Raw genomic sequence first — 13552 nt, forward strand, 5'->3', positions numbered from 1 at the left:
GTGTGTGTGTGTGGCTTTTGCACATCCTGTCATGCCTTTGACTGCGTGCCGCAATAGACACATTTTGCAGCATTAAGGTTAACGATTAATCGATCGTTAATTTAAATGACGATCGATCATGGAAATTATCGAAAATTGACATCCCTAGTAGCAACTCACACAAACAGTGCATGTTACTTGACTAACGCTCACACATACCAAAAGAGCATGTTGTTAGCATTTTGCTAAGATAACAGTGTGATATTAGCTTACCAGCATGGAAGAACTTTCCAGAGAATCCCAAGTTAAAGGTGAAATTGGGAACATGGGTTTGGAGGTCGTTCTGCGTCTCCAGTAGGGCCTTTGAAACGTGGAGTTTAGAAATTTAATAAAAGTTGCTTAAAAGTCAGTCAGTAAACACACTAAATGCATTCAAAAAGCACACTGACAACAGACAAGTACACCAAAGAGATACATAGCCAAAAGATGTACGCAAATGCACGCATGCGCACAAGCACAGCGGTAACACAGTGCTATAGAGGGACAGCAAAAGCATGTCTGCTGTCTGTTCGTCTCCTGTGTTTGCTTCATTACCCCTCTCAGATTTAGCTCCGCATCTGCCTCTCATTTGATTTGTTTACTGTGCTTGTTTTTGACTGCCTGTTTCTCCAGTGTGACTCAATCAAAAGTCTGATTCATATTTAACTGCACAGAGGTCCACAGAAAACTGCGTTTGAAACATTCATGCTTGTGGCGAGTCTTTGGATGCCCTTTGAACAGCGAGTCGTAACAAAAAAAAAAAATACAATAAAAAAGGGAAATGGAAAGAAGAGGAGATATTTGGAAAAAGAACAGCAGAGGTTGGAGTATTGAAGAAAAAAAAACAGACAACTGGTGATAGGAAAAGTGCAGTCGCGTCAAGAAAAGTTTTGGTAAATTATATGGATCCAACAAACCAGTTTCTCCATGTTCTGCTTCTGAGGTGCTACAGACAGATTAACATCACATCCCTCTTCCGAGTTTTAATCCATGCCTTTTTCATGGCCTCTTCTTACCCCCAATGTATATTTCCCTCATTTTAAATTCTTTCCTTTTTGTACATATTTCATTTTATGTCTCATGCACAAATAAGTTTTTTTTTCTTCTCCTGGTCCAGTCAGCCAGTAGGTCATCATTTTCCCAATACCCAGCACAAAAAAAAAAAAATAAAAAATAAAATACATTTTGAATACATTTAATAAATTAAATCATTATGAAAAATTACGCAAAAGCAATATCAAATTTATATCATAAAAATTGATGGAATTTACACAGCTATAAATGTAACTATTTGACAGCTACAAATTCATACAATATTGCTGGAAAATGATGAAATACAGTGCACTAGTGATTTATTTTCATTTTCTCACTGATGCCTCAAAGACTATCACAAATCATTCTTGCTATTTCAACAAAACTTCATCCATGTTAGCTAGCTAATGTGACACTGATGTATTTAAATTAGCAGAATTCACAATGTTCAGTACATCTCAGAAAGTTCTCAAAGCATAAATAGCATGTACGTGATTAACTATGATATGACGTAGTGGCCAACAGGGCAGCATAAATTAGTCAACAGGCCTGAAATTCTCTCACACAGGTCCTGGTCCATTTTTACTATTGAGCCCTGCTTTCTCTCTATGCGCAAGTCTGGATCACAGGAATGATAAACAGAAAAGGAGCGGGTGAGAGAGGTAATACGATAAAGAAAAGTGGAAAAGAACATTAGTTCTAAGTGTATGTATACTGCATGTTTATATAGCCCTTAATCCCAGACATCCTAAAATAGCTAGACTTCAGATAGCTACACTTAGGGCTGCACAATTAATCAAATTTCTAAACGCAATTACAATTACGGATGCCACAATTACATAATCGTTCAAAGTCCACTAATGTTATTTTGCATGCTTAAGATGTTTTTTTTTCTTTCTACATGTTATCTTAAGGGTTTTCCATTGTTTTAATTTTAGTTTTAGTATAACATTATAATACCATGCATATTTTTACCTTTTTATTTAAAGAGAAACCAATCCAATGTATAGTTGACATTTGAGGCTTAATACTATAGAAAAGCAATAAAAGTTTTTCAGTTAGTGTTTTCAGCTTGTTTATTTTCATATAAAAATATGGCATGCAGTTGCTTCAAACAAAGGTGTAAACATCATTCATTTAATCGTAAATTAATAAATCGCAATTACAATTTCAAAGGAATAATCAAAAATTATGATTTTTGTCAAAATCGTGCAGCCCCAACTTGAGTCAAACTAAAAAGATATAAATGTGATAGAACTGATAAACTAGCAAGCCATTTGGCATTTATTAAAGAAAAACTGCACAAACAGAATTTTCAAACAAAACAGCACTCACCTTGACGTCAGACACCTTCATCCTTGTGCCCTCCTTCCCAACAAAGATGTCATCGATATCCACCAGTATGTAGCGCTCAAGAGCCAGCGAGAGACGTTTGCCAGTCAAGAAACTCACTGCATCCACCAGTACAAGTTTGTGCAGCCAAAAGTTCAGGTTGTTGCCAAAGAGTACCCGCTGGATGCCATCATGAAGACCCAAATCCTGAACCACAGCTGCATGAAGGAGTCCAGGAGCTCCACTGGCCTCTGTACTCCGTCCCCGAGCTAACAGCACAGGCTCATAAGTGGTATGGTTAGACTGAAAGACCGTCCAGTCGTCTCCAGGTAAGGGACCATGCTCCACCTCCCGGGCCTTGGTGATGAGCAGCAGTGGAGACTTGGGATTGACGCTGCAGTCTCTTAAACCCAGATTGGAGTGCAGGAAGAGAGGAAAGCCCTTCAGCTGGGCACTCTGCAAACTGTTCTCATTAGCCTTTCATGAAGTGTTGGAAGAAGAGAGAGCAGCAGAGAAATGATTGGTAAAACAGAGCAAGATAAAAATCCACTTTAAAGGAGCAATATTCACAGACAGGTTTTTAGCATTTTTTTTCCCCCCATTCATACTGTTAGTCATTTTGTTTCACATGACCATTATCCATGCCTATTGTACTCACGGCTGTAATATAATTTTTGAATAACCTATTTTAACCGGTTTAGACTTTGAACTGAATTAAATTCAGCACAAGTTTCCAACTTCCTATTTGGAAAAGTTCGGTGCCGGTACCCAACGGTACCTTTTTTCGGTACTTTACTCTCTGTGTAATTACAAAAACATTTATTTCAGTGAAAAAATAAGTCCAAAAGTCTCAATTTCAACATTTTGAACAATACGGCCCTACAAACTTTTTCTTTATTTCCACTGTGATGCTTCTTTGTGTGTGTTCAGACATACTCCAACTCTTGTGAGATAAATGCATTTGGCATTGACAGGTGCAAGTCAAGGCTTGATGTGAAGGTAGTTATGCATGTTCCATTACTGGAGTGAACTGGAGGCAGCGCTTCTACACTCAAGGGGACAAAAAGGCTTGGTCTGCTGAACATGTACCTTCAGGGTCTGTTATCAGACACACTCAAGGCTCTAAATCAATAAAATCCAACAAGGCAAGGATGTTAACTGCCTGGACAAGAAAACAGCATTTCCAGCCAATCAGGGATTGAACTGCTCCTGTTAGTGTATAAGCAGAAGAGCCTGGGGTAAAACAGCTTTGAGGAGAATTAGAGCAGCCTGAGTCAATGAAAATTAACGAGCGCAAATTTCATGCGGTTCCTTTTAAGACGTGTTGATGTCCTCGCCCTTCTGCTGCAGGTGAGCGAGACTCTAACAGTCTCATCAACTGGGTTAACCTCCACTAACAATTAGTGTGCTGCACTCAAGCTCATGAGGCTCGCCTGGCCTTAGGCAAACAATACATTAGAACTGGGAGAGAAGGTTTACAAGCTGGCAATGACGGACAGCAATGAGTAATAGTCAAATTTGCAGACTCTAGGGCCGATTATTTCCTCTAATTGATTTTGAAGAGCAGCTCCCTCATAGAACAAGAGGCAATCAACAAGGACATTCATGTTCAGTAATGTGCTATTACTGCAATGTTTAGCATAATGCCCCAACCTCCCTCTGCTGGCAATATTTCTGCAAGCTAACATTTGAATCAGACTGTGAAATGTCAGTCGTGAGATCGTTTAGTGCAAACTGATTGACCCACTGGAATTAAGAGCGACATTAACACCCATTAGTGACACTATTTGCTGTGAAAGGTCAAAATGTACAACACAAATGGCTCACCTTGAAAAACCCGATGATGCCAACGCCATACTCCACACAGTACTTGTCCAGCAACTCTCTGTTCCAAGCATCCAGGTTGACATACTTGAGGATGTTCTCGTAGATGACAAGCGTAAATCGACCCCGGTTCTTGTCCGTGAGTGTGGGCATATCGCCCTTCCCAGGTGCAATCTCGGTCTGGTACTGAAATCTCCCAGATTCCAAGATGGCCACGATGTCCTGGCCCAACTGGGAATACAAGCTCTCCACGAACACCAGTACCACAGGGTCTGTTCGAGACATGTCTGCTGGCTTGGCGGTTCTGGCAGGCAGAACCCTTGCTGATGGAGGGGAAGGAGTTGCCCGGGGATCTTCCCAATCAGCAGTACCTTCTTCCGGGACGCCCACACCTCCAACACCTGCGGGTTCGAGCTCCCGTTTAACACCATACAAGAAATAGGCTGAGATGAGGACACTGACCATGCAGAAAATGAAGAGCAGCAGCAGGCTGGTCTGCAGCGTGAGCTGACGGAAGAGCCGCCTCACACGTCCACACATCAGCATCATCACCTTGCGACCACACCAATCAGGATAGACACAGTCCTCTATCTACAAGTCTATTGTATGGTTTTTCCAAAGAGACGAAATAGATGGGTTGAAAACGGGCTTCTCCTTAATGTATGCGCTCATGTCACCATTGCAGAGGGTGGTGAGACTGGGTTGGGCAGGGGACGGCATGGGCGAGGTGGGCTTCCACTCTCCAGCAAGGGATGTGCACTGCCCCCACATGCACCAGCGGCCCCCTGCCCAACACCTCTACGCCCCTTCTCTACCCTCTCTGAGTCCTTATCTCCTGATCCCGTGCAGAAAAGGTTTTGGGTTTTGGACTTGTTGAAGGTGGCTTCTTGTTTTTCGGCACTGGATGCTCTAGACAGATCATGCCCAGAACATTCTGGCCACCTTCAGTTTACCTAAAAAGAAAACAAAGCATGAATTTAACAAAAGTACAAATGCAATTAATGCAAAAAAATCTAGTCCACACCACTTTAGCAATCAGTTCTGTTACTTGTGGACTGAACAATCCTATAATTTAACTCTAAGGTGCAACTGTGTATCCAAAGGCAATGAATTTTGACTAGGCCAGACGAGAAACTCTTGTATTACCCCTCTCTGAATGTTGGCTGCAAAAGCCAAACCCACATGATGCCGTGGGAGCCCTACAACCTGGGTTTCTTTTCACTGAATACCAAGAGTGTCTAGAGAGGCATTTACAAAGGCAATGCCAGGATTACGGGATAATGGAGGCGGCTTGTATTGCTTGTATTGGTCTTTAAAAAGTGATCCTCACTATCCTTCATGCACTTCAAAGGGCAAAAGTCATTTAATTCATTTAATCTAAATGAAGGGTTTAGCGCAAAGTGTGGCACAGGTGAATGAGTCGAGTAGGATTCAGATTAGCGCTAACCAAGTAAAGACCTCTGCAGAATGAGGATAGAACTAATGGCGACTGCAATGCAGGAAGTTGTACTGAAGGCTAAAGGTGATGACAGTCATGAAACAATTGGCAAGTGTGAAAGGATCTTGCAAGAGGGATCATGAAAGTGTAACTTCAGATGTTATCTAAAACTTTCAAATATTCCTTATACAACTTTCAAAGACATTCTGAACTACAGAAAAACCCATTTCAGACAAAAGGACAATAGAAAGTTTGAAAAGTCAGTAAACATGAGTATCAACTTAAAGCCATTCACATTAAGTAGACACCTCAACAAACATACCGACTGATTTTTACAGACATCTACTATGTTCACAGTGGTTTTAGGTTTTGTTCACTTTCAATGACATCTCAAAAGATGCAGGGTTTATACACACATGCATGTCACCAATGGCCTACATGTTGTTTAACTAGAGGGAGAAGCACACAATGGGCATCTGAGGAACGACTGAAGCAAAGCAACATGACACAACGTGTCTGAGAAGCAATACAGGTCAATTTTCAAAGGCATCACAGACTCAATTCATGTATGGGTTATGTGAAAAGGGAGAGGAGAACAAAGAATCAAGCCTTGCAGGGGTTCGGGGATAAAAATGCATGAATACCGCAAAAAAGGGAAAGACACAAGAGCATGCCTTCAACAAGATGATGACGGGTAAAAAAGTCTTGACAGAGAAATAATAGAGCCTTAGAGAAGGCCATTTTATCACTTCAAAAGGTTGTTGGGAGTACAACGTAAAAATCTTGTCACATTCACAATCCTGAAACACAGCTGTTGATACTCCTGTCTGCTTGTGTGATCCAAAATCCCCATCAGGAATTTTGGGGGACGATGGTGTTAAGAGTAGTAGCCTACATGAAGTGTTTCAGCTGTAGGGTGGAGAGGCATTGGGTTTTATAAAGAAAAAAGGCTAATCTAGGCTGCATTACACAAGGGACACTCAAGAATAATGTTTTTGCACCCAATAGCTCCACGTCTCCTTTCCTTTTCACCAGGATTACTCTCAGACCACAATACCTGTCACTGGCCTCTCATTGTTGCCGGCAGAGGAATGTGAACAGCCATCAGCGTGTCGTCAGAGGTCGGATTACAGTCAAAAGAGTTTTCCTATTCAGAGCCTGGTTCTTTAATATGCAGAAGTCCTGACTAAAGACGGCTGAAGCAGCCCATTGTGTACTGCATGCTCTGAACAGTATGACTCAGATGACAAGAGGCAAGACAGCCCACACCCAGAACAAAATTCTAAGGACATGAAATGGCTTTGTAGCATACAGTATTGTTTCACTTGAGTTTTATTATGAGTAGGGCTGCACGATAAATTAATATTTAATGCGGATCTTGTCAGAAAGCCGGTTCTGTAATCAGCGGTAAATCTCCATCACGTGCGTGCTTTCACATTGAGCAGCATTAACTACACAGAGCCGTTGTTCACTGACGAGCTGCGCAAAAAATCGCGGCAGAACCCTTGCTGATGGAGGGGAAGGAGTTGCCCGGGGATCTTCCCAATCAGCAGTACCTTCTTCCGGGACGCCCACACCTCCAACACCTGCGGGTTCGAGCTCCCGTTTAACACCATACAAGAAATAGGCTGAGATGAGGACACTGACCATGCAGAAAATGAAGAGCAGCAGCAGGCTGGTCTGCAGCGTGAGCTGACGGAAGAGCCGCCTCACACGTCCACACATCAGCATCATCACCTTGCGACCACACCAATCAGGATAGACACAGTCCTCTATTTACAAGTCTATTGTATGTTTTTTCCAAAGAGACAAAATAGATGGGTTGAAATTGGGCTTCTCCATAAGGTATGTGCTCATGTCACCATTGCAGAGGGTGGTGAGACTGGGTTGGGCAGGGGACGGCATGGGCGAGGTGGGCTTCCACTCTCCAGCAAGGGATGTGCACTGCCCCCACATGCACCAGCGGCCCCCTGCCCAACACCTCTACGCCCCTTCTCTACCCTCTCTGAGTCCTTATCTCCTGATCCCGTGCAGAAAAGGTTTTGGGTTTTGGACTTGTTGAAGGTGGCTTCTTGTTTTTCGGCACTGGATGCTCTAGACAGATCATGCCCAGAACATTCTGGCCACCTTCAGTTTACCTAAAAAGAAAACAAAGCATGAATTTAACAAAAGTACAAATGCAATTAATGCAAAAAAATCTAGTCCACACCACTTTAGCAATCAGTTCTGTTACTTGTGGACTGAACAATCCTATAATTTAACTCTAAGGTGCAACTGTGTATCCAAAGGCAATGAATTTTGACTAGGCCAGACGAGAAACTCTTGTATTACCCCTCTCTGAATGTTGGCTGCAAAAGCCAAACCCACATGATGCCGTGGGAGCCCTACAACCTGGGTTTCTTTTCACTGAATACCAAGAGCGTCTAGAGAGGCATTTACAAAGGCAATGCCAGGATTACGGGATAATGGAAGCAGCTTGTATTGATTAGTAAGGTCTTTAAAAAGTGATCCTCACTATCCTTCATGCACTTCAAAGGGCAAAAGTCATTTAATCTTTTCATCTTAAATGAAGGGTTTAGCGCACAGTGTGGCACAGGTGAATGAGTCGAGTAGGATTCAGATTAACACTAACCAAGTAAAGACCTCTGCAGAATGAGGATAGAACTAATGGCGACTGCAATGCAGGAAGTTGTACTGAAGGCTAAAGGTGATGACAGTCATGAAACAATTGGCAAGTGTGAAAGGATCTTGCAAGAGGGATCATGAAAGTGTAACTTCAGATGTTATCTAAAACTTTCAAATATTCCTTATACAACTTTCAAAGACATTCTGAACTACAGAAAAACCCATTTCAGACAAAAGGACAATAGAAAGTTTGAAAAGTCAGTAAACATGAGTATCAACTTAAAGCCATTCACATTAAGTAGACACCTCAACAAACATACCGACTGATTTTTACAGACATCTACTATGTTCACAGTGGTTTTAGGTTTTGTTCACTTTCAATGACATCTCAAAAGATGCAGGGTTTATACACACATGCATGTCACCAATGGCCTACATGTTGTTTAACTAGAGGGAGAAGCACACAATGGGCATCTGAGGAACGACTGAAGCAAAGCAACATGACACAACGTGTCTGAGAAGCAATACAGGTCAATTTTCAAAGGCATCACAGACTCAATTCATGTATGGGTTATGTGAAAAGGGAGAGGAGAACAAAGAATCAAGCCTTGCAGGGGTTCGGGGATAAAAATGCATGAATACCGCAAAAAAGGGAAAAGACACAAGAATATGCCTTCAACAAGACGATGAAGAAAAGAAAAGAAAATCTTGACAGAGAAATAATAGAGCCTTAGAGAAGGCCATTTTATCACTTCAAAAGGTTGTTGGGAGTACAACGTAAAAATCTTGTCACATTCACAATCCTGAAACACAGCTGTTGATACTCCTGTCTGCTTGTGTGATCCAAAATCCCCATCAGGAATTTTGGGGGACGATGGTGTTAAGAGTAGTAGCCTACATGAAGTGTTTCAGCTGTAGGGTGGAGAGGCATTGGGTTTTATAAAGAAAAAAGGCTAATCTAGGCTGCATTACACAAGGGACACTCAAGAATAATGTTTTTGCACCCAATAGCTCCACGTCTCCTTTCCTTTTCACCAGGATTACTCTCAGACCACAATACCTGTCACTGGCCTCTCATTGTTGCCGGCAGAGGAATGTGAACAGCCATCAGCGTGTCGTCAGAGGTCGGATTACAGTCAAAAGAGTTTTCCTATTCAGAGCCTGGTTCTTTAATATGCAGAAGTCCTGACTAAAGACGGCTGAAGCAGCCCATTGTGTACTGCATGCTCTGAACAGTATGACTCAGATGACAAGAGGCAAGACAGCCCACACCCAGAACAAAATTCTAAGGACATGAAATGGCTTTGTAGCATACAGTATTGTTTCACTTGAGTTTTATTATGAGTAGGGCTGCACGATAAATTAATATTTAATGCGGATCTTGTCAGAAAGCCGGTTCTGTAATCAGCGGTAAATCTCCATCACGTGCGTGCTTTCACATTGAGCAGCATTAACTACACAGAGCCGTTGTTCACTGACGAGCTGCGCAAAAAATCGCGCGAATATGAATGTGGTTTTGTTCAATGTGTGTGAGAATGAAACAAAATTTATAAATACCAACATTATTACATTATTAATTGCAATTAATATTATTAGAATATTAAAAGGGACAGTTCACTAAAAAATGAAATTCTGTCATCCATTTACTCAGACGCATGTTATTCCAAAAGTGTATGCATCTTTGAAAAACACTGGGGTCCAACCAACTCCATTCATTTTCATTGGACAAAAACAAACACTCAAAATATTTTCTCAAAAGTTATTTTATATTCCAAAGAAGAATGAATGTCATAAGTTTAAAAAGACATGAGGGTGAGTAAATGATGACAGTATTGATTTTTGAGTGAACTTTCCATTTAATTAGACTAAAGGTCATGTTGTAGATGAAGACTGTTAAATGAACATGTGATGTGTAGTCACAGGTATATTGTCTTTTTTTTCTTGTCTAAAAATGGAGACAACTGCCGTGAACATATTTCGCGACTAAGGCAAATCAAAAATAAAGAAATAAACAAAATGCTGATAGGTTAAAACAAGGGATGAAAAAAAGGTGTTGAAACACGTGTTAAGACATGGAAAAATAATGACCTTGACATTTAGAAACCTGTCACCATCTCACCCACGCCAGCAAGTTTCTTCTGTCCCAGATCTTTCTTTCCTTTCCTTTTTTTCCCACAGTCTCAAAGCCCAACAGACGTGTGAAAAATGCACCCTGCCTGGGAGTCACAAAAGCCATTTTCTGATGGCAGGATAGCTTCCATAACACTCCCTATCTCAAGGGCACAGCATACCTTCAATCCCAAAAACTCATACTGTACTGTCAGCTCTGGGTCTTTCAAATCCTGTTGAGTGTTGGTTGAATCGTGAGCCCAGACAATGCTTGACAACTGCTATATTTCAAAACACAGATACAAAATGTAAGATAAAGTTAGTTTAGACACATGATAATACCACCGATTGCTGCCGAAGTGTTAAAATGTTTGAGATTTATGTGCTTCCAGTTATGAGCGCAATAAAACCAAGAGGCTGGAAAACAAAACAGAATAGCGACGTCTACATGATATCCTGAATCGATCTGCACCAAATAAAAAAGTTATAGGTCTGGAGTGGAAAAAGCAGAGGATATCAATATACAAAGGTGTTTTTGAGGGATCTGCTGATGGGTAAAAAGATATGGAACCATCAAATGTTTATCTGCACTGTCTCCTCTTTCTTGTTTTATGTCAAAGCAAAGCGATAGTACAGATTTGCTGCTGGAAAAATGGGACGATAAAAAGGACGACATGCTCGAACAGCTTGGAACACCAGGGCCAGATTCACTGCTGCTCAGAGACACAGGACACTTCCTGGAGCAAGTGGCGTGCATCTGTGTGCCAGGACAGAAGGACAATAGCTGGCCGTTTGCCCTGGACAGCTCAACTCACAGGACTAGTTTCTACCGAGCTATAACCGCAGGCAGACCTAAAAATCAAAAGAACCCCTCCCAAATTGGTACAGTGCTATTTAATGCTCACAATGACGGACATTGTTTGTAGCACATGATGATGGTGGCTGCTGTGGGGTCCGTTCCTTCTCATGAATGCAAGTAGTCAGACTGAGACTAATGCTGGCTCTGGCCACCTCTGTTCTGTTACAAACTTGGCCTAAACCTACAATAAGAGCAGTCCAAAGCCTGATTTTGCCTGTCAGTGAAATATTGGTGTATTTCACAAAAAGAATGATGCTGAAAAGAAATATGTGTCATTCTGTTAATTCATGTGTCTTTATAGAGCACAGAAAGAAAATAAGAGACAAAAAAAATACCCAAGGGAAAAAGCTAAATAGTCTAATTTGTTAGAGAGACAAATCACCAGCTGCAGGTCACTGGGAATGAACTCAGCCTCAGTAGATGAGCAACATTCAAAATGTTGTCGACTTCCAGATGATTGCGTCTGTAAAAAGTGGGGAGTTGTTGAAAAATAAAGTGCTATTCAAAAGTTTTTTTCTTCTATGTTAGACAGGCTTATAGTATGGCGCTTATTTCTGCCGTGGAATGAAGATATAAAAATGATTATTGTGACTTTTCATCTCACAATTCTGACACTATTTCCCCTTGCAATCATGAGTTTCACACAATTTTGTCACACAATTGATCTCACAATTTTGACTTTTTTTTTTCTCTGCAATTCTGACACATTGCCCCCCCCGCCCCCCAGAATTCTGAGTTTACATTTCACAATTTTGACATTTTTCACAAAATTCTAAACACACTTACATTTCGCAGTTCAGTTTTTTTTTCTTTTATGGAAGATTATTAAGAAACAAAAATGAATAAAAAAATAAAGCTAATCTGTGACTTTATAAATGTGAGTTTATATTTAAAGAATTGTGAGGAAAAAAAGCATTGCAATTACTTCTTTGTTTTTATATACAGTGGAAGAAATAAGCTTCCATAGATAGTTTTCCAAGTCTTCACATTTTAATTTTATAAACAATGCATTTGTGTGGCTTGCATCTGCTTTGTTTAGGTTGCGCTTTTCAAGTCTCTCAAAATGGAGCCAAAATAACACAACTAGTCAAAATCATAGCTATCAAAGTGAACGTGACCTGCACATGACTGGCCACAGATCTAAGAACGCGTGTTAATATGACAGACACCAGACTATTTAACTCTACAAACCCAACAAACTAATTTCTTTATGAACGCATCTATCAAAACAATGATTTATAATAAACCACTTTTCACATTAGTGGCAATTACCATGACTGAAAGTGGCTATGTTATCTGTCTTGACCACAATTAAATGACTACATTCATACCGGTCAGTGACTTGACTTACCAAGGAACTAAAGGAACTAAATGTGTTGTAAATTTTTAATATGTTTTGGATTCTTGCTTTTGCCTCATAAATACATGCAGAGCTTATTTTCGGGGTCAGCAGGATGTTGTGTTCTAATCTCAAACCCAAAACTGAAGATGAGAGGAGCCAATTAGCTGAAATCATAATTTTTCAAAGGCAAAGGGCTGCAAACAAAAGCCTCTAAAGTTCAAAGACCATGTTCAGTGAGAAATATCTAAATCTGTCTGAAAGGGAGAGCCAGCAATTCCCACTGCCAATGTGTTCATCAAAACACATTCTTGCTTTCGGATTTATAGTCAATAAATAGCTAATAACGAACACGGGATGCCACACTAGCAGAAGAGGACATATTCCCGTCTTTATGGGCTATTGGCTTGATGTGAACCCATCTGACATGAAAGCTGTGTGTGTAATCCCCTCAGGTCTCAAAAAACATGTGATCTAGGCTTAAATACTGATATCATAACATGCAATATTCCCACAGAAGAAATACATTTTGTTAATGGTAGTTCTAAAGGGGTCATTTCATTGATTTTCCTAGCTCTTTTGAAATCTGAGTTTGATGTATAATAGACACACTTCTTCTTACTTCTTTAAAGGGGTCATATCATGCGATTTCAATATTTCCTTTCTCTTTGGAGTGTTACAAGCTCTTGGTGCATAAAGAAGATCTGTAAAGTTGCAAAGACTAAAGTCTCAAATCCAAAGAGATATTCTTTATAAAAGAGTCAGCCACACCTACCTAAAACGGCTCGTTCTAACACGCCCCCACATACCTACGTCGCTATGTGGGAAGATTTGCATAATGCTGCCCAAATGTTCATGCAAAGAAAGAAGGCATGACTTTTATTCTCGCTGTAGCTTTGTTGTTGCCGTCGCCATGTCGTAAAGACGCTGTGTGCTTCGTTGTGAAAGCGAAATTACTTTGTTTGGTCTTCCAAAA

General features: G+C 40.7%; 1 protein-coding gene across 1 annotated transcript in view; it reads right to left on the reverse strand.

Annotated features, from left to right (window-relative positions):
• LOC107685489 (bifunctional heparan sulfate N-deacetylase/N-sulfotransferase 1-like) overlaps positions 1-5155 on the reverse strand; it is a 40167-nt gene extending 35012 nt beyond the window's left edge. The window contains exons 1-3 of the mRNA XM_016482087.1: positions 4210-5155; positions 2386-2859; positions 253-340 (exon numbers count right to left, since the gene is read on the reverse strand). Coding sequence (XP_016337573.1) covers positions 253-340; positions 2386-2859; positions 4210-4755 — 1108 coding nt within the window. The 5' untranslated portion in view covers positions 4756-5155. The remainder of the gene's footprint in view (positions 1-252; positions 341-2385; positions 2860-4209) is intronic.
• Between the last annotated feature and the right edge of the window lie 8397 nt (positions 5156-13552).

This window comes from Sinocyclocheilus anshuiensis, unplaced genomic scaffold (assembly GCF_001515605.1).
Source record: "Sinocyclocheilus anshuiensis isolate Anshui unplaced genomic scaffold, SAMN03320099.WGS_v1.1 scaffold922, whole genome shotgun sequence".
NCBI classification, from domain to species: domain Eukaryota; kingdom Metazoa; phylum Chordata; class Actinopteri; order Cypriniformes; family Cyprinidae; genus Sinocyclocheilus; species Sinocyclocheilus anshuiensis.